The sequence below is a fragment of the Embiotoca jacksoni genome, unplaced genomic scaffold (assembly GCF_022577435.1).
Source record: "Embiotoca jacksoni isolate LCO1_2020_lvr unplaced genomic scaffold, fEmbJac1.0.p SCAF_19, whole genome shotgun sequence".
Taxonomy (NCBI): domain Eukaryota; kingdom Metazoa; phylum Chordata; class Actinopteri; family Embiotocidae; genus Embiotoca; species Embiotoca jacksoni.
Genome location: NW_027185329.1, coordinates 4,225,444 through 4,247,211, shown reverse-complemented (window position 1 = coordinate 4,247,211; position 21,768 = coordinate 4,225,444). Strand labels below are relative to the sequence as shown.

Below are 21,768 nucleotides of genomic sequence, written 5' to 3'. Positions count from 1 at the left end.
ACTTATCTGTGTCACAGTTTCGTATTGAACAAGCGCCTCACAGAGATCTCACTCACACACACACGCACGCACGCACGCACACACACACACACACACACGCACGCACGCACGCACACACACACACACACACACACACACACACACACACACACACACACACACACACACACACACACACACACTCTCAGTCTCAGTCTCAGACTTTGTGGTCTATTTCTTTGTGTCTTTTTCTGGCTTTTCTTTTTTGCCTCCCCACCAGCCCCTGATTTCACCTCTCCTCCTATTCCCACATCTGTTGTTAGCAGCCTCGACCTAGAAAATATGCGGAGTTCTGATTTCACTTGATGAAAGAGGACATGTTGATCACCGTTGCAAAAAAATAAAATGTAATCGGTGTCCTAGAGAAACCTTCTATCTCGGCTTTTGTGAAACTGAAAAAGGCCCCTTAAATCCCTCCTAATACCTGCACATTTTCACACTTCAGAGCTTTCTCCATTTTTTTCGGTTGCTGCCAGAAAAGGTCGCGAAATGCTGCTGCCACATGTTGAATTTTTATCCTTGTCACAAAGGCATATATGTTAGATATAATTCAATAGAACACAGTAAAAACAAGGCCTTTAGAATACAGAAGATACACCGTGGCTCTCTGAAATATGATTGCTTGTCACAGCAGAGGCTTGTCACTATAAATATAACTGCAACATATTGAGTTTTTAGACAACGGGGTGTGCTAGTCACTGTAAAATGAATAAATAAATAAATAACTTATTGTCTTTTAGAAAATAGGAATGGCACAACAATAAAACAAGAACATACTGGGGATCGTATTTTTAGAACTGAGCCCCAGTGAAGCCTGTCTTTCTCATCCTCTCTCTCCCTCTCTGGAAGAAAAGTTAACATGAAACTACCACTACCACAAAAAGAAACACGCACTCGCGCGCGTGCACACGCTCGCTCTGAGACACAAGCGCCGTGTGAAGCACCCAGTCTGTCACCGTGGCAGAATCCTTTGTGCTTTTGTGACTAACGCGAGGGGAACAGGCCTCTAACTGACATGCATGTTTTGAAGGAGAGTGAGTGTAGAAGCCACATTAGACACTGTCACATTGTGGATCATTTGTTAAAGTGATGTTCGGTGCGTTGATAGGGCGGGTAATTCGGAGGGCTACATGAGTGGGCACGAGCGAGGATAATATAGCTTCTGTAGCCACAAATGAAAGGTTATGGGTGTGGAAAATACTGTGAAATATATTGCAGAGATTGAGCAGGATGATTCTGTCTGTAATTTGTCACCATGCGTGATTACTGGTGTCAGGTTTAAGCAAAGAGTCTTCCACGTTAATGCAAAAAGCATATTTAGAATGACATTAATGTGCATTAAGTATTGAAGAAATACGAGACTCTCGTCGGGGTTTTAATGGTGTGTTTGTTCGTCCTAAACTATTCGGAAAGCGCCACTCGGTTTGGGATGATCCTTCCTCGGTTCGGTACACCCTGTGATCCAAACAGTTACTGCAAAAGGTCTATTCCTGTCTACGTATTCACACTACCAGACTAAAAATTCCCAAATTTAGCAGGGTTAAGGTCTTTACAAGCCGGGGGGGGGGGTGACAAAAACAAAATGCTAGATACGTGCCTGCAAATATTTGCACATCGAAACTATTGATATCGGCAGCGAATTTGCGACTGTTATTCAAAAAAGGGTTGAAAAAGATTTTGCGTCGGCTCATTAATTCGGAAAAATGAAGGATTTAATGTCGTGCTCCTCCTCATTTGACTAAAAAAAAAAAAAGAGGAGATTTTGGTACGTCGGCCTAACCTTGCTTTCGCCTGCGCACTAAAAAGTCAAATACATCTAAAGTGAACTATGTAAATTCCGTACTATTCTGATAACCTACGTCGTCCTGGAGATCGTTGTCTTTTTCATTTTTGTAGCTTTGTTGCCGTTGAATATTTGCAAATTGATATGCAAATGAATTGCACCAAAAAAAACACATCTGCCAGCTGTAGCAAGCTAAAAGGGTTTAGCCTTGAAACCTGGGCAGACACTGTGCAAGTTTTATTCGACATGTACAATATGTTAACTCGTACTGCATGACCAGATCCTGCGACACTTCTCTGCTCACACTGTAAGGGGTTAACCGACCAGCCCCCATGTGGAGTTAACACTGAACCCGGCTACCCGCTCGCTTTTGTCGAGAGAAAAATTCTGGTAAAAAAAAAAAATGTTTTCAAACAAGGTTGCTTTGTCCTCAGTGTTGACAAAAAAAAAAAAAAAAGGAGAAAGGCAACCCCACTTTGTGCAACTCTAAAGCTTTAGAAAATAATCGCTGCACACCTGAATGTGTGGGATGTGCATCAGTGGGATTTCTGAGGTTGAAACTACACCTGTTGGCTTTAATGGTTCATTTAAGTCAATGATGAATATGTTGCGCTTGTCTTCGTAGATCTATTTCATTTGATTTATTTTGTACATGAGAGTAAACAGGTCTTTTCCAGTACGAGCCTTAGATGTTACAGGGAGAACTATCAAAAATTAGACACAATTCATTTTTGTTTGCTTTCCCTGCTGTCCCCAAAATGTATGCAACCATGAACCCAAAACCAAAGCACATACCTCATTTTGCTGTGAATTATGTGTACCGTTATACTCCTTGACTGTTACCTTAGTGTAGCATGAAGACTGGAAACCAGAGTTGGGATTTTACAGGTGTTTATATGTTAAGATACAGATAAGCTAATGTTTGAATTAATACAATAATATTACATAATGCAGCATATTTATTTTTTTTCCCTGCTAAAGCTTATAGTTTGATTTACTAACAATATTTTACTCCTACGTTACCGTTTCACTGTAATAATGATAAATCCACTCCTTTTAATGTCTAAATGTCAAATCTAAGTCCCTGAGATATCATGGCTTTTAGTCCCTCATAGGAGTCAAGCTCCAGACACTTACCCATAATGCAACCAATATGCTTTCTGGTATTAATGTGTAATCTTCAAGCCCAAGCTGAGATAACTGTCAACGTAATCAGGGTTATTTTTGCAAATCTCGCAAATCTCTTCCCGAACCACGCAACACATAATGTAACTGTTTTGACAGGCTGGATAATACTGGACTGACTATTAAACTGGAATTTATGGATAAAATCGGTGTCTCCCCTTCAAAAAAATAACACTGTATCGACATAATAAAAGTGTATTGTCACTAAAGCTGGAACAATTTATCCATTAGTTGATTGACAGAAAATCAAGTGACTACTTTGATAATTGATTATTTCATGCAAACTACTCATCATGCAGAATGTTGAGCGTCATCTAGTTGTAACTTCTCAATTGGGAGAATTTTGATTTGTGTGATACGAAACCGGTCTTTGAGTTTTGGCGTGTTGATGAGACTGAGCTATTTGAAGACATCACCTCCTGGCTTTCGGATATTGTTATGGACATTAATAACTCACCAGCCGATAATAATAATCAGTCAATTAATCAATGGCAATTCTTGTTTGTACTGTCCAATCTTCGGCTATCAATGGACTTCTAACAATTTCCAAATCAGCAGTCATTCTCCAAAATTCATTTTTCAAACTCGGGGGGGGGGGGGATTGACTGTTTAAATTCTTTACTACTACAAGTCTTACATTTCTTACCTTAGATTCAAGTTCCCTGAACTACAGTATATAGCTCTCTCTTTTTCCATCTCTTAATGCTTGTAAAGTTCTTCCGTGAGGACTTTACTATGTTGAGTGACCCGATATAACTTGTGTTGGGATTTGGCGCAATATAAATAAAATAAAAATGTTTTAGATGATTTTACGGTTTAGCCAGCGGTTCTTGTTTTCAGGTTCACTTTATCGAAACCTATGTGAGTACAGATCACGCTAAGTGACTTGGTCAGGGTGGAAGTCGGTCCGGCTGATGCAGCGTTCCGGCCAGTCGTCCCCGACTCGGGTACTTGAGATGAACCTGTACTAACGTTAAGATTGAAAGTCTACACAAATTTAAATATGACATGTAGAGTACAGATTAAATGAAACAACTTCTTTAACTATCAAAAAAAAAAAAAACTAACAAATTTATAAAACTATATGCTGCAAAATCCAGTAGAGCTTTAAGAGTATCAAGAGATGTCTAATGTTTTCGCTGTGTGTGTCTCTGAGCTGCCAGTCAGAAATGAAAGATGAGTGTGACACGAAGTCAGACGAGGCAGAACCGCGAGCTACACACTAAAGCATTACAGCTCCAAACGCCAACATGTAATCTCTGAGCCCCAACATCAAAGCCTGAATCCCCCACATATTTCATGAAAATCAATCTGAAGTAAATATTCTTTCATTTGCTGTTTCTTTTTCACTTTAACAAGTAAACTGATAGTAATTTAGAAACCCGCCGGAGTCTATCAAAGAATCGTTATAGCAGTGACTTGTGATCAGAAAAAAGTTAGATGGAAAAGGTCTCTCTTCAACGCCGCTGAAAGGAAATGGGCCACAGTGCGTATTGTGTGTCGACAGTAAGTACATCTGCACTGCATCTCAAACGGTGACAGGCTCATCTTCTTCTGAAAGAATACACCCACAGCAGCATTACAGCTTCTTAGGTTTATATAAGTGCACTGAGAAGGCAACGCAGAGGAAAAAAATAAGTACAGCAAAATGCACATCTCCAGCGTATTGAAGCCAGCCTACAATCACTTTTCTTTGTATGAAGAAACAGATCACTTAAACTGTTCTTAATGCAGCACAGTTCCTCAAATTACATAATTGCTTTAAGATTATTTTTTAGGCAATTTGTCTATATTAGACGGGAGCAGCAGACATGGACAGAAAATGTAGGGAAATAGAGCAGCATAGGTCCAACCAGCTGGGAAGTGAACCGGGGACTCACTACCGATGACATGCGGCAAGCGGCAACATCCAGGGCTGAAAAAAACAAATCCAAATAGGAAGTGTCAAAAAACTGCAGTTCCTCATATGGCCACTTGAGGCTGGCTCTAAAAGTGAGTCAAGGCCTGCTAAAATGACAAACTTTACAGCAGAGATTAAACAAGTTTGCAGCCTGGTACAAAACACAGTTTTTTTTTTGTCTCCATAGGTATTTTCTCCATTCATGACAACTGTACAGAGGCAAACTTTTTCATATAATTCACCCGTTGAAATGGTATTAATTATGCATAATTAAGGACGTGGCTGCTTTGAGTGACGGGTGGGTGTCGTCATAGTTTATGAGCTGCCTGCAGGTTTTGGCAATCAAGCTTTATTTGGCTCACCTCAGCTCACCCATACTACCTCTCTGCCCAGTTTTGGATTAGGACGGAGTAAAGCCGACTCAGGCACTGCCAAAATGGTGACGGCCAGAGTCACCTGGACCTGAAACTGCTTGTCATGAAAACTATGAGTGACGTCCATTTTTTGTATATACAGTCTATGGTATGAGCCCTAAACACTGGGCCATCAGGTTGTCCACTTAAGCTCTTTTTTTAGCCAACATCAGAAATGGCTAATGCAAAAAAAAAACTATATGTAACACCAGAGAAAATAAATACAAAATATACAAAATACAAAAACTTTTTCTTTTCTATTATCTATAATGTACATATAGTACGTGTGAAATGCATCTGGACCCTTAGTGTGCTGAAAGCGTAAAGACCCACAGCAGTGTTATGGAAGAAAACTAATGCACCAAAGATTACTCAATGAACAAAGAAATGTTGTCATGTTTACAACTAGAAAAAAAACAAACACTTATGTCCTGAGAGGCACACAAATATCTGGACCTTTCATAGACAGAAGTGGACAGAGGTAGACGTGCTAGAGGACACTGACAATTGAATATGAAAAGAAAAAGTAGCTCATGAACACAGGCTGATGTTTGATAAGGGAACATTTTTGTTGTTCTTGCTCAGGATCTTTTTTCTTTTATTATTCAGAGTGATAAATGTTACCTTTGATCTTTGTAAAAAGAAAAAAAATATATTGATTAAAATATACACGGGAGACAGAAAGTGGAAGAAAGTAAAATAAAACAAAACCCCGGGTTAGCAGTGTACCTTTTGATATTTCTGGCTTTAAAATATGACTTTAACAACTTTCCAATTTTCCTCACCACACATGTACATTGTCTATTTTTAGTGGGGGTTTTTCTTACAGTATGTTTGTTGAGTCCAGCCACGATAATGATACTCAACTGAAAACCTTTCAATAATTTACATATTTGATTTTAACTGTTTAACTCTCACTGACAAAAACCGAAAGCCTTTTCCCCAGCTAGAACAACACATAACTATCAATAAATGTTGTTCTGATATTCTGACAATAATTGACAAAAAAACAATCACCAGCGCCAAACAATTAAATCATTTTTGTCTTGAGTGCATTGACAGCAGGGTATTCAGATGTACCAGGAGATACAGCAGGCCGAGGGATACGCTGCAATTCCCCAAAAAACATCTGGCTGGCATTTACTTGGTATCCTGAAATATCAATCAGCGTGAAATGTCACTGACTGACGAGGTAATTTGAACACGATTATACAATTTTTCTTAGGCGTGTTGTGACCCAACGAGCCAATCAAAACTTCCCCAAAAACAAACCCAAGCTCCTGCACCAGTTTTAATGTTGTTGTCTTTTTACCATCCCCCACCATACAGATGAACTATAAGTATATAATCCTTCCTCGGCAGAAACGAGGTTGTCCAATCATCTAATTTGTATTCTATTAAAGCGGACCATTAGTCACAGATCTGTTTATCACATGTCAGATGTGTCTCAGCTCGTCTCCCCGGAGACAGCCAGAGAAAGACGGAAATGATCAAAGAGAGAAAGAGATATCAGCTTGACCACATGCCACCAGGCCTCTGCTGTATCTCCCCTGACAGTCTCAGTCTATCAGCAGGTCAATCTGTTGACAGATTTTTCGACCGAAAGCCCAGCCTGATAGACATCCGCCGGCTCAGCGAGGCTCCTTATGCTAACGAAGAATGTGCAGCGTGGCTGCGCGACACATGCTCGCACAGTATGACGCGCAGTCAAGTCAGTGTGGAGCCGCTCGCTACCAGACACACTGCAGACCAGTGTGAGGGCGGAGAGGCTGCTGGCTCGACCCGCGAGAGGGAGAAACCTTTGCAGAGCATCAGGCAGCACTGTGGGTTCACTGATTATTTACCGGTAGAAAGTCCAATAGGCTAATCAGAATTTTTTTTAGAACAAACACTGAAAGGCAGATTCGCGAAATTAAATCAAATCTCTTGATGTTTTTGAGATTTCTGCTGCGATACCAGTACAGTGAGGGTGGAATTGAACCTGTTTCTAGTGATCACACTGAAAAAAATACCACAATTAATAAATGCATTAGTTGATACAATCGACCAATTAAGTCTTGTGGTTCCAACATGATCATTTGCTGATTTTGTCTGTATTATATCAAAGTGAATATCTTTGGGTCTTACGCTGTAGGTATGGAGAAGACAAACCATTTATAAAGCATGTCCTTTACTAGATTTTTATTTTTGGCATCTTCTTAAGACATTGCTGCTAGAAATTGTTCATATCAACTTGCCTTAACTAACCACAAGCAACATACTTGTTCGTCGGCTTCCCTCTTTCGGAGAACCATGACGGTGAACCTGATGGGTTTATGGGAAAAGCTGAAACAGGAAGGCTCTGATCCCAGACTAGATTTTTTTTCTTATGTGATTTTTTAACTTTGGACCTCTATAAAAGTTATATCAAACAAAAACCACAGTGAGTAAAAGCGTGTCATTCTGTCATACACTCTATAGCGGGGACCATTTCAACAACCAGAAAAGTGAAGTAGCAGGGAACTCAGATTACCACTTAATGCAAAACTAGCAGTTTACACATCAATTTATGATTTAAATTTAACAGGTTCTGTAATATTAAATTGGATGATTTCACTTTCATACAGTGGATTTCACGTGTTTCTCTGCAGGATGAGGTGCTTGAACATGTACCATTTTAGATCTCCTGTTATTTAATCAAATGCTGAGAGGCCACTTTGGCACTGTTGAGAGGTGCTGTTAAGTGAAGTGCAGGCAGGGAACAGCCATGAAAAACTCTTCAAAACCAGATTCTCTGTTCAGAAACTCATCAGATTAGAGTCACAGAGGTGAAGAGGTCGGATTGAGATGAGAGGTGTAACTTCAGGCAGCGGGGTTCACCACAAGGTCGCTCCGAACCGTGAACCTGCCGCGGTTATTTTGGAGTCACTGAGGATACATGTATATTCCACATGCAATCTAAGGTAAAACAAGCATCCCTAAACAATTTCAGCTATGTGAGAAATATGTTAAGCCTTGGGAGGGACGTTTTTAAGTTTGTTGACCTTTTTGAGGTAGAAAGCTGAGGAGGATCAGTTGCAGCGGGAGGGTTTGAGGAAGGATCAGGAGAGACGAAAAACTAAACTCAGAGAAAAGGCAGTACTTTCAAGAAAATTACCACAAATTATTACATTTTTATCTTGTTTTCTCAGCCTTTGCTCAGCAGCCTTATCCACGTCATGTTGAATCACTGCCACACTCATCATTTGTGCCTTGAAGATGCTGCTGGAGTAAGTGTGAAGTGTGTGCTACTGTGTGTGTGCGTCAGGGTCGTGGAAGTCAAGTGCTGGTGTCTAGTCAACTGCATTGCTTCGCTTCAGTGCATTCACACACACACACAGTTTGACCTGCTGTCACAAAGATGTGCCCATGTTTCCTCCTGGATCGACCCTCAGGACTTCAATACAACAGCTGCATCCACCTCTGCTCTTCCTCTGTGAAGCTCTGCTTCCCTCCCTCCCATCACGTCATCTTTTACTCTTGTGGCTCTCAAAGCAGAGTTTGTCAATTTTCGAGTATAAATTGGGTCCAGAACTGACTGTTACGCTTTGCTGTGTCCTTACGGAGTGTTTTCAACCATTGTGGGACAGGATTCTGTCAGTCAGGTTTCTTACTTTTTACCGTACACATTTCCATATATTTGAAGTCCGTTTATAGATGCTGGGTTGTCCTTGTTCATGTATCAGTAACCTGATGATTTGTGTATATGGAGATAAAATGAAAACAAGAATTTTCTTCTGTTTTTTTGTTTTTTTCCCTCTTGAATATGGGGACTAAATAGCCGCTTCCATTCTTATTTCAGATGTCCTGACTTCAGTCTACACTGCAAGCGCTTGTACATCTTGTCAACCCTTACACATATTTAAAGCATACAACATTAACAAGAATTAGCATTTCAACTAAAAACGAAATACTTCCAAAACCATGACATCTTATAGGATGGAAAGTGGAGTACACCAAACAGGTTGGTGTTCCAGTACAGTAAGTTTTCATACAAATGATCAACTATATGTATCTGTAAAAATAATGTTCTCATTGTGAAATGAAGTCAAACGGTGGACAAGGGGCTCAAAGCAAACAGTGCACTGAATGTTTGCAGAGTGACTATTGAATCTGGCTCGTGACCAGCAAGATGTTGCACGCCAACCTTTGTATCTCCCATTTTTATCTTTCCTTTTATATCTAAAAGACTAAATCTTGAAGAAAAACAATATATAGCACATTGTGGGAGTATCATGCCGCAGCCTCACAGTTGTATAAACTGATAAAAAGAGATTGCTATGTTATATTTACCTGCGTATGCATACACACTTGTTCACTGCTTTATGATTCCACAACAGCAAGAAATTGCCAAGCAGGATTACAAGCCTGCTAACGGCTGCTCAGATACAAAGATGCTTGTTAAAATGGCTCCTAGTGGGAGAGCCTCGACACTTATTGGTTCTCCGCTCCATACATCAAACTGCAGAGGACTAACCGCCAGGTTCTTCTTTCTCTTTATGTGTCTTTCTTGCTTCAACTTATTTCCCATCCTCTCTCTCTTTCTCTCAGGAGATTTGCTATCATAACTGCTGTCGTGCAGAGTAAAACTGTCAAAGTAAAATTGCCCACCGTCGCTCCCCTGCCTGCCCTCTCTGCCGTGGTATTTGCTTTGCCCCCCTGCTGTGTTGAAAATTTTGCGAGGAGAATGAGGAAAATATAAAACCACAAAAAAGCCTGATCTGCGGGGTCATGATACATGCACGGCTGAAGAGTGTGACATTTCGCCAGACAAAAGTCTACACGTGTCGGACCTGAACAATAATCTTTCCCTTCCCCGCGGTCACTTTCCTTCTGTTCCTGAGTAGAGGCCCTGAATGCCCCACTGCCCCAGCAGAGCAGCGTGGCGGCCGACAGAACAGAAGCCGGTGGCTGTTGAAGGCAGGTGTGGGTGAAACGGAGCGAATGTGAAGCCGCGTAGCGCTTTAAAAGAGCACAGACGCTTGGTCACCCGTGACTTGATAAGGTTTTAACTGAAAGGGGGACAAAAGACTTTAGTAGAGAGCTAAAACTATGAAATGACACATTTTCTCAAAATAAAAAAAAGTGGGATTTCCACTGGTGGAAAACGCTTTTTAAATATTCTGAGAAAATGATTGGTTTTACCAAAACACTGGATTACTTCTAACAGCTGCAGAAATGTGTGAATTTGGAGGCTAGAACATTTTACACCTGTGACAGCAAATTAACTGACTACTACTTTGATTATCAATTCATGCTTTCAGTCTTTTATCAAGTAAGACTCTGAGCCTCACTCACTATTTTGAGTGCGTAACAGAGCTCACACTGTCCAGTGTAGAAATGGTGAACTACAAGTACCTGGACGATGCACTTAAAACAGTCAAAAAATTGGGGGTGAAACACTGGAACCCTTTTTATGCAAATTGTTCAGACATGTGGCCATAAATCAGTTTTTTACCTTGTGAGGGGGCAAGATGAAAACTCAGGAGATCACCAACATTATTGCAATTAATGCTGTGGGGAACATGAATATTTCAAATTTCATAATTTATCCAGACACTGTTGAGGTATTTTAGTTGGTCTACACCGCTGCTTTTCATGTGACAATTTCAAGCGTTTTCCTGTTTTATAACATAATAAATCTTGATGAGGAATTTTAAGACATCATTTTGGGCTATGTTAATTCCGGATAAACCTATTTCCCAGTTTAAAAAAAAAAAAAATGCTGAATCTAAGTTGAAAAGACTTAAATTGATAATCAAAATATTTCAATGTCCTGCATCACTGTTCCCTCCCTTAACAGTAACATTCTTGATTAGGCACTTTTTCCACTGCAACCTTTTCAAGGTGAGGCAAAATAACTGATGTGCGTTGTCTCTGCCATTATGTCCTCTCACCCCTCCTTTTTTTTATTTATTTTTTTTTATTTTTTTTCTCCAGCAGTGACACAGTCCTTAATATCCAGCTCGGCTATCTGTGAGACCATATGCCCACGGCAGGAACCCTGAAGAGGCTGGCAGAGGGCCCACTCACAACCAGCAAATAAATAATGGGCCATTATGTTCAATCATATGCTGAGCTATAAAGGTCTAAAGCTCAGAGCCGCAGTATGCAACATGCAGCATGAAAAAAAAAACAGAACAGAATACAATTCTTCTGTACAGCCAAAGCCTGACATAGATTTACTCTGTACAACAGAGCTCCACTGTTGTCTGAAAACTATTAAAAACACATCAATCAGAACCACTGTTGCACTGGGCAACATGTTCCTTCATTACTACAAACATGAGCACTGTCGTTAATTTCAAGTCAATCCCACATATATCTTCTTACTGCTGTAAATGCTTCAGTTTGAGAATAAAAGCAGTGCCCAGCTGTTTCCGAGGTAATTTAGACTTGAAAAACATAAACTATATAATTGTAACCCTTTTTCAAAAGTGTCTGTCTTCAGTAGGAACTAAATGGGCTGGGACAGTGTGTCACAGACAGGGTAGGGAATTTGGAAAGTATTGATGGATGAACACGTTTTTTTTTCACGTCATTTCACTGATTTATAGACCATAACAAAAATGTGGAATATTGCCCACCATATCCTTAAAATTCATTGCTCTTTATTGATTTTCTCTTGATGATGTGATTCACAAGAGAAAATGATTTGCCAACACTTTTGATTGATTCATTATTAAAGTCATCAAGCAAAAGTGGGACAAAATTATTGTATTGATTGTAGCTTCTCAAAAAAGATGTTCTGTTTTTCGCTATAGGCAAGAATTATGTGTTGGGCTCTAGGAACATGTGATGTGTACTTTTCATTATCTATTTCATGAAGTAAACAATCAGTCAAACAATCTAAAAACAAAAAAAACACGTGATCGATGAATTAATAATGAAATGAGTTATCAACAGATTCTTAATTCGTTTTTTACTCAATCTGGGGTTGAACACATTATTATTGAATAGAACTGCTATTAAAATAATAATAACAATAATAACTCATACATTAGTGACGTTTTGAATATTTGAATAACCAGTGTTGCGCAAGAATATTCATGTGTTCCTGGATTGAAACGATGGTGGTGAACCGTCACTAAATTCTTTCAGGATTCTGCAATCTTCCCTCTCTGCCTGATTTGCATTTAAAAGAAGTAAATGCATATTTGAAAATTGTGTCATGCCTCCCCTTTGTTTTTTCACCTCAGCCGGTTGGTTGAGCAGTTGGTGGGAAGCCTGAGGTCAAGGTAAATGAAGGGGTTTTTTTATTGGTGAAATCTACCACAGCAGTGCAGAGAAATGATTTTGCCTTTGTCTGAAACAAAGGGTAATTGATGCCATTGCTTACCTTGCATGTTGAAGAGAAAGAATCAATACAGAAGACAGCACAACTCAAGGAGCATGCCATAGCAGTCTGTCTAACATAGTGGTGTATTGATGTGACTCTTTGAGCTGCAAATTAGTTGAAGTGACAGTATAATGGAACCCAGTGAAAGGAAACAGGAACATTTTAGGTGAAACAAAGGATTCTTTGAGTCCTTTCATGCCCACCAGTGCTCTGTTCTCTAATGGTATCAATTATAGCTTCATATTAGGGAAATATAATCTATTTAGACTGGTTTGTTATGCAAATAACCTGAGGACTTTGGGTGGTGAAGTGTTTTATAATGTACAAGCCTTCTGCTTCTCTCCGCAGCTAAAATCAATTTACGCTTTTTCAAACATGTCAGAAATGGCAGCTCCAGATGAGAAATGGTGATTGTACTTAAACGTCTGTAATGGAGGTGGTTTAGATGCTGATTGACTAATATAGAGCGCATATTCAGAGAGTAGGTTATATGCTGCAGGGAACGCTCATCTTGTACTCTTATTTATAATAGCTAAAGTAGGTCAACAGCACAGACTTTTTGATATCAAGTTTAAGGTTTACAACGGGCTAAAATGTCTACACTTACTGAATGTTGGCTTTATAAAGGAGCAGGCCTACAATTGTTCATTCTTTTTTTTTTTTTTTAGCAATCTGTCAACCATTATAATTAATGAATTGTTTATTTGATAAAAGGTCAGAAAATAGTGAAAAATTGACATAGCCACAGTCCAAGGTGATGTGTGATGGTAAAAAAAAAACACAAATGCAAAGAAGCAAATCCTCACGTTGGGGAGGCTTCAACAAGCAAAGTTTCAATTGATCGAGTCATCAACGAATCGACTACTTGTTGACCTTTTTCAAAGGCGTGCATATGCCGTGTAGGGTTAAGGAGCCAATCACAATGCCTGTAGTTTTCATCCAAGTGGGGGCCTGTGTTTGCCTGGCTCCACCAGATTATCACTCACAGATTCAGTTTTCTTCGCTGTGATAATGGCGTGGAAACCCTGCTCACATTAACATTTGGTCATCGATCAATATCAGTGGTTAAGTTGAAGGTATTTTGTTATTTTGATGTAGTTGCAGCGGTGGTAAAGTTTAGTCTCATACAAATTGGATGAAGCTGCTTCAATAGTTTTGAAATTAAGCCTCTCTCTCTCTCTGTCTTTCTCTCTCTGTCTCTCTCTCTGTCTCTGTCTCTTCAATTTGGGAATACACAAAAAGGCATACATTGCCCCCAAAAATATAAAAGCAACCACCTTTGTTTAGATACAGTTAAAATGCTCAGTCCAGGTTTGTTGGATGTGATTCATCCAATACACAGACTGAAAGGAAAGGATCTTACCCGGGTAAAAAGCACAGTTTGACAAAACTTCCTGGACTATATCCTTAAAACAAGATTCAGGCCTAAAACTGTAAAAAATGTTTATTCAAAACGCAGCATGTACGACTGGTTCTGATGTATCAATCTCAATCATTGTAGAACTGGACAAACGAGCCTCATTCCCACTCCCACGGTGAGTTTTAACTGGATAAACAAGCACTGTTATACATCCGTTTCAAGAGAAAGACATCACTTTCACTGCTCATTATAGCTGTCAATGGGAAGAAATGCAGTTCCATTGATCGGCAGGTTCTCCTACAGCAGGTCAGCTGTCTTTACGCCAGACCGTAACACATGGCTGTGGCTATTTATTGCGCCCGTATCACTAATTTATCGCACGCATCTGTCAAACAACATCACAGTGTATAGACAGGAAGCTCAGGATGAAACATATTTTCAGCATTATTCTTTTATAAATACCAGTGTAAGTGTAGAAAATCACATATGCATTGCTTTTATGTATGCGCATTGTTTATACATCTGGCCCCTTGACTCAAGGTCTGCATGAGTCACATCTCATGGCCTCCTTGGGTGGATGAAATTTGCTCATTTTCTTGTACTATTTGTGCAATTTTAAAAGGAAAATGTTTGAATACTGTGTGGTTTCAATGGCAAACTTTCAGACAGCTGTATGCATTGGATCTTCAATTTGCTTATAAAGACTTGATTTAGTAGAGCTTTAAAGAATTTACAGTTTAAGTGAAGACCTGAGCCTTCCATAATAAAAAAAAATAAAATCTCTGGCAGAGCGGCAGCTAGAGTATAAACCATTTTAGAACAGGTTGCACAGATTGCATCTGTAATCATCAGACAGGGATGTGACCCAAACATTTGGTACGGAAACGATGCCAAAGGTATGCATTAAAACACTCCATTTTACCTCAACTAACTGCTGTGACTCATCACCGACACAGTGGAACAACGAACTCTTCCGGAATATAAGAACAGGATTGTTGAGTTGTGTGAAAATTCACAGCCAGGGTGTGAATATTCATAGTTAAGGATATATTTTCACACTAAAATAACGTATTAATCACATCCCGGTAAACATTAAGCTTGTTTTGTTCGCGATGACTTCCTGAACCACTGAAAACTGTGATAGTGAAGTCTGATAGCCTGTGCGTATAGAGGAGTATAGTGTCTAATACCACACTGACTGATCTCAAATTGCCTCTTAATGCCCAACCCGCCGTGGGAAACCCAGCACCAAAGCCCAGGACTCTGAGTCTCTCAGAAAAAGGTAAATATTCCCACAGGTTCCGAGTACCTGACGGCAGAAGAAAACCAAATTTATTCTGAAACAATTTGGATGCCGTGTGGAAATAAATATTTAATACTGAAGGCAGGCCCTGAGGAGGAATAGACTGGGCAGCAGTGGGGAACACGCCTCAGGACCGGTGCGAAGGATCTTCTTCCAACCGCCTACTTTTCCCCAGTTCAACCATCTGTCTGTCACATTGATAACCTGTCACCAGATGAATATAGAAACAGCATCTTTAAAACATGAGCCGACAGAGCGTGGTGCAGGGTACAGTATGCATGTGGATGTGTGGCGGCTGTGCTGTGGATGTATGCGCAATGTGTCATCTGCATAGCCATTCGCAATAAGGGTGCGATAGGTTTCCCCCGAGGAGGTCATTTGTTCATTTGTTGCACACACACACACACACACACACACACACACACACACACACACACACACACACACACACACACACTGAACAAAGTCAAATTACAGCTTGTCATGTTAACACCAGCATCTAAAACCGGATCTATGATGTTTAACCTTTAGTATTCCCACAAGGTGACAGATGGGGCACGACGGTGTGTTTGTGTTCAGGCTCCAGGGAGAAGGACTGAAATAGTTTATGTATAAGAAAGGAAATAAGCAGAAGTAATCATACGAGCAGGTTACATTTATCCGTGCCTTTATTGGAAGTGTAAGACCAATTCATGATTTCTAAATTAGGCTCCGACCGGCAGCTCTTGCATGAAAAAGTCGAAAGAAATTAACTCCTCGACCCCTCGACACTCAACACTGACACAAATCAGCAATTTCGGTGACAGAGTCTGCTGCTGACTGGGCATTTGGGTTCAGACGCGGATGACTTTGCCAGCCCTCCCAAGGCTTGTTTGTGGGATATGTAGCACTTATACCCAACAATATCCGCTGGGTCAGGGTTTGTATTGACTTTCAAAATAACAGGGTCAAACGCTGGATTACTGTACTGCATTTTGGGCTCGCTGAATAGGTGAAAATCCTGAGGGGGGGAGCATGTAAAGGTCGTTGAACAATTGCAGCATTTACAGGCAACATAAATGACAGCCAAGAGGTATGGCCAGAATAATACACTTACACTTTTGTTTTGATAACGAACTTTTCAAGTATGCTGGCTGATTTCCCTGCATCTTCACTCTTCCCCAAAACTGCAAAGCCTGCCAGACTTCACGCTTTCAAAAAGCTGCTTATGGCTACCTTTGTAAACAACAGATACGATCAAGACTAAAACCTTTCAAATCTACAAATGCACTCATTTCCTACACAACAATCAGCAGGGCTCAGGCGAAAATAAATTACGGGAGAGAAACGCGGTAGAGGCAGATAGAGAAAAAAAAAAACCCTGCAGCCACACTATACAAACACAACAGTGATAACTGATTTTATAATAATTGATTAACCATTTGAGTGACTTTCCTGCCAAAAATGCAAAAGATTCTCCAGGTCCTGCTTTTCCAGTGTGGGGTTTGGCTGCTTCACTTCACTTCACTTGGTGACCGTGTGTTCCTGTAGTAGACTTAATATATTCTGGCTTTACCTGGCAAAGTTAAAACTGCACCTCATTTTTGTTTTTAAATGATGTAACTTTTACTTTTTTGAAGGGGTTCCACTCAGAACTATCGCAGCATCTAATCTCACAGCTTCATACGCGTTTTGTAAGAGCCTGGTTGCAACTCACTTCTCTTCTCCTTTTTCTGTCATTTCATGTCAGTTTTATACAGCTTTTAGGTGAATTACTGCCACCTACTGGTCGTGGTAACGCATTATTACCAGGCGCCTTTTAAAACAAAGGAAATAAGACAAGATAATAGTCTCCTAAATTATTACATTTTTTTAATGATTATCTAAAAATTCCAAAATTATGACCCATCCCTAATCTATACTTCATTTTGGCACTTCAATGTTTGATACCAACCCAACAAAGCAACCATGTTGTGGTTGCAGCTTCTCAAATGCTCATATTTCAAGCATTTTCTGCATTTCGGGACAAATTTCAGGAAATCATGATTTCTATTGACCAAACAAATAATCAATTAATTGATTAATCAAGAAAACAATAAATGAGCTAATTGTTGACTGCAGTCCTTTTCAAAACCCATCTTTTATACTGCACTGCGGTGTCTTGTTACTTCAATTACATTATCAGACGGTATAGTATGTGCTGTTATTGTTTCTGTGAGAGATGAGAATCAGCCAATAATATCAACACCGGTGCGATCACCAGGCAGGCTCTGGAAAAACTCAGAGTTTACAAAGGCAAAGGTATAAAAGTGTCCACGGAGCAGAGATAATAACAGCGACTGTGTCAGCAGTGGGTCTATTTTACACCAATAGGCTCAGATCAGCTTATACATCAGTTCATTAGGCACCTACTTACCATGAAAAGGCCACCGTGACCACAAAACAACCCACCACCCACACTCTACTTTTGTCTCCAGCTAAACCTCCTACCTCTCTCTCCCCCACAGACACACAAATACACAGACGCGCACGCACAAACACACACACACACACACACACACACACACAGACAGACACACACACAGAGGGACTCCAACAGCATTCCGTTTAATCAAAGCAGACCTGCCCTTCAACACATTTACATGTCTCATGATGGGGGAGACTCAGTACGGAGCCCGTCATTACGCGCACCATTAAAACACAGCAGTAGACTAATCTAGCGCTTCCATAAGCAGCAGCAGCATCAGGAGGAGAAGCAGCAGAGGACAAGGGAGTGGAGGCTGACGCAGCAGGAGGAGAAGGGGAGGAAGCAAGACGAAGGACTACTTGTTTACTTGTTTGAAGAAAATGCAGGAGAATACGCAGAGGAGGGGAAGGGGATCTGGAGGAAGAGGAGCAGGAGGAAGAACCAGCTGGAGGTTCAGCAGGAGCAGCAGGTGAAGTTAGAACTGACGCATGAGGAGGAACAGCGGGAGGAGACACCTGAAGAAGAGTAAAGGGCGAGACCTTTGGTGATGCTTGGGGAGGAGGAGGAGAAGGAGGAAGAGGAAGAGGAGTGGGTGATGCAGGAGCAGACTGGCAGAGAAGAAGCGGGGGCAACAGGCCAGGAGCAGCAGCAGGAACAATGTTTGAAGTGTAGGAAGGACAGATGCTCAAAGAGGAGCAGAAGAGGGTCAAGGGTGATGCTTAGAGACGAGAAAAAGAAGATTGTGCTTGAGGAGAAGCAGGTTTAGGTTGCAAATTGTTTGGAGAGGTGCAGAGGCAGTGGAAGATGCTTTAAGCAGCAACAGGAGGTGATGCTTGGGGAGAAACAGCACTAAAAGCATTGCTTGAGGAGGTCATACTTGGGGCGTAGCAGCAAGAGAAAAAGGGAGGTGATGTTGAGAGAGGAGCAGAGGGAGGTGATGCTCGGAGAGAAGTGGTAAGATATGATCGGGGTGCAGAAGGAAAAAGGAGCAGCGGGGGCCATGCTTGAGGAAAAAGGAGCAGGAACAGGGCGAAGGGCGGATAAGCAGAAGGAGTAAAACACGAGGCTCAGACAGCGGCGGCGGCAGCAGGAGACGCTCGAGGAGATGTAAAAACAAGGGGCCAGCAGGTGATGCGGAGGCAGCAGGAGTTTCACGCTTTGAGAGGAGCGACAGGAGATCAGGTGCAACAAAGGGGGCAGACGGAGATGTGTGGTGAAGGAGCAGGGGGACGTGGCGCTTCGGGGAGGGTGTGATGGGTGGAAAACAGCAGGGCGGGTGAAAGGTGATGTTGGGGAGGAGCAGCAGAAGGAGCAGCGGGAGGGAGGAGGAGGTGGCGGCGGCAGCAGCAGCAGCAGCTTCAGTGGAGTCAGTGAGCACCTGTGAGCTGTAATTATAATTCACTCTGCTTCTCCAGGTGAGTGGTGGCCTGTGTGATAATCGAGCGACAACAGTGCACTCAGGGGTGAGAAACACTGCAATGTTTGACACTAAACACCTCATATTATTATACAGTGGCTGCATATTTGAGTACATTATGGACTCCGAGTGTGTATGTGTGTGTGTATATATATATATATATATAATTTAAGCCTGAAACATAATATGAACATAGAGCTTTATGCCATTAAAAATGTCCAGGTGGCTGTTTAAAAGTAGAATAAACAACATTTTAGAAGAAGCCTGCAGGTTTCTTCCCTCTGTAATCTCATGTATGTGCATACTTTCATGTATCCATTACTGATACTGTCTCCAATAATGAAGCACCAGTTGGTTTCAAATTCCACCACTGAAAGACAAATGGCCCTCATCTACAACCCCAAACACACTGAAAACTTCTTGTGTTAATACTCAAAGCAGCACCACATTCACAAGTTTCTTTGCAGAGGCTACAGAGCTCTGCAGAAAGTTACGTCTACAAGAATGAATCAAAGGATTACAAAGCCTCGTGAAGCATCGTGCTTTAGTTAGTGCATGCATTAATTCAAGACTTCACCCCGCACCAGCAGACACTGAGAAATGTCCCTTCTTTTCTTACCTTCCACTGCGCACACCGAAGTAATCACACAGAGGAGCAGCGCGACCCAAGTGGTTGGCACCGCCAGCATGACTCCCCGCCTGTCCTCTCCCATTATCCGGCTGACAGAAAGAAAAAAAAAAAAGAAATCCCACAGAAACACGCTGTATTCCTCCGGTGAGCAGTCACATCTCAGTCCTCAGTTTGAGCGTGCTGAAAGCCGGCAGAGTCAGCGGGGACTGAGTCGGGGAGTCTGCTGCCGGGGCTCCGCTCTCTCCGCTCAGCCTGATTCTTTCTCGCACCTTTCTGTCCAATCAGGAGAGAGCATGTCGGCTCGTAAACCAATCACCCCTTCTTTTCCACCTGACCCAAGCTCAATGCCCACTGGTCAGGTCCCCCCCCACCCCCACCCCCCCCACCCCGCTCCTCCCGCCCCCCGCCCCGGCACGGCTGCTGTGTGACGGGAGAGCGACACCCAGTGGCAACTAAAAGCCGGTCCTGCTCTCGTCAGGGACAAGTTAAATTGCTCGAGTCTCATTACGATGGGATGTGATGGGGAGTTGTGGTTTTTAATAAGGTCGTTGGTGCTGCATTAATAATACATCTAAATGGTAAAATAGGAGAACCAATCCATCTACACGTGATTATTTGTCCCTTCCTGTGGGTTTTGTTTGAGATTGTTTCCTTTTACTTTCTCAGTAGACTGCAAGAAAATAGAAGCAAATGCAGTAAGGCAAAGTCACAGAAAACATTTGGTGGATACTGGAAAAGAGTTGTGTGTTATATCTTAATTTTGATTGACTTTATTAATGGAAAAGTGCAAGAACAACTGTATTTTTTTCAAATGCAGCAACAGGTGTCCATAAAACCTTGTTACTCCAACTGGTCACAGCACTATTGCACCTAAAACCACGTTATTCTTTGAACTGTGCCGCACTGAGCATCTTCACATCGTATACTCTGAATTGTGAGAACTTCCTCTGGAGATTTTGGTTGCATCACAGGTGTTGGACATAACGGCTGATACATCTCACTTTGACTGTGAAATATGAGCTCCTGACAGGCTCAATCAGGACAGATAGGTCTCATTGACGGGCTCAATGAAGGACAGCACACTTCCCCTCCGCATACAAAAAAAAACTATACTTTTGTAACGGAAACTACAAAAAGCCAGCAAATACACTAGGAGGTCCTGATCACTCCTCGTCTTGTTTCAAATGATACATACAGTATGTATGACAACTAAAAGACCCATCCAAACTTGAAAGTCCAAACTATAGAGGAAAGACCTTTTTTTGTTTTGTTCCCTTTTTAACACACATTTAAAAAAAAACCAACTCAACAATATGTTGGTGTGTTTGCTTTCTTGTTGCTCAAGGCCTCAGCTAAAACAAACAAAAGAGAGTAGTTTTGCCAGTCCTTCATGACAGGAGAGACCTCAGGGTTAAATTAAACACGTGAAAACAGCCTTTACAGCGTCAAGACAAAAAGTCGAGACCACACCAGAGTAGTTGGCCTCGTGTCACAGAAGTATGTGATTCACCTGCACAGGTGTTTTCACTTATGTTGGCTAACTAGATCTCTGTTCAGGACTGATTGACATTTCCCTTCTGTTATTTTTACTGGTACCCGAGCAGCGTAAAAACAATCTGTTTCACTTCCTAAAGGTTTATATGACCAACTTCAACCGTCACCGGATAAAGACAAATACATTTGTGATGAGACTCATAAATAATGTTGCATTTTTTTTTTTTTTTTTTTTTTTTTTTTTTTTTTTTTACACTGTGGGGCTGCTATAGTGCTTTAAAAGAGACGTATGCTATATTTGAAGGGTTTTAGCTTTATGATCTGCTGTGCAGTTTACTTGGTTTATATTATGACCACAACGGCACAAAAAATGACAGTCTAATGTAGCATCATATAGATCATGTGCTCATCTACATGTAACTTCTCCTTGTACAAGCAGT

The 21,768-nt window shown here is 41.2% G+C and overlaps 1 protein-coding gene across 1 annotated transcript in view; it reads right to left on the bottom strand.

Annotated features, from left to right (window-relative positions):
* Positions 1 to 20,140, bottom strand: part of LOC138200430 (ephrin type-B receptor 1-like) — an 86,733-nt gene extending 66,593 nt beyond the window's left edge. Inside the window, exon 1 of the mRNA XM_069153091.1 lies at positions 19,823 to 20,140. Within this exon, the coding sequence (XP_069009192.1) occupies positions 19,823 to 19,916 (94 nt within the window). The 5' untranslated portion in view covers positions 19,917 to 20,140. The remainder of the gene's footprint in view (positions 1 to 19,822) is intronic.
* Between the last annotated feature and the right edge of the window lie 1,628 nt (positions 20,141 to 21,768).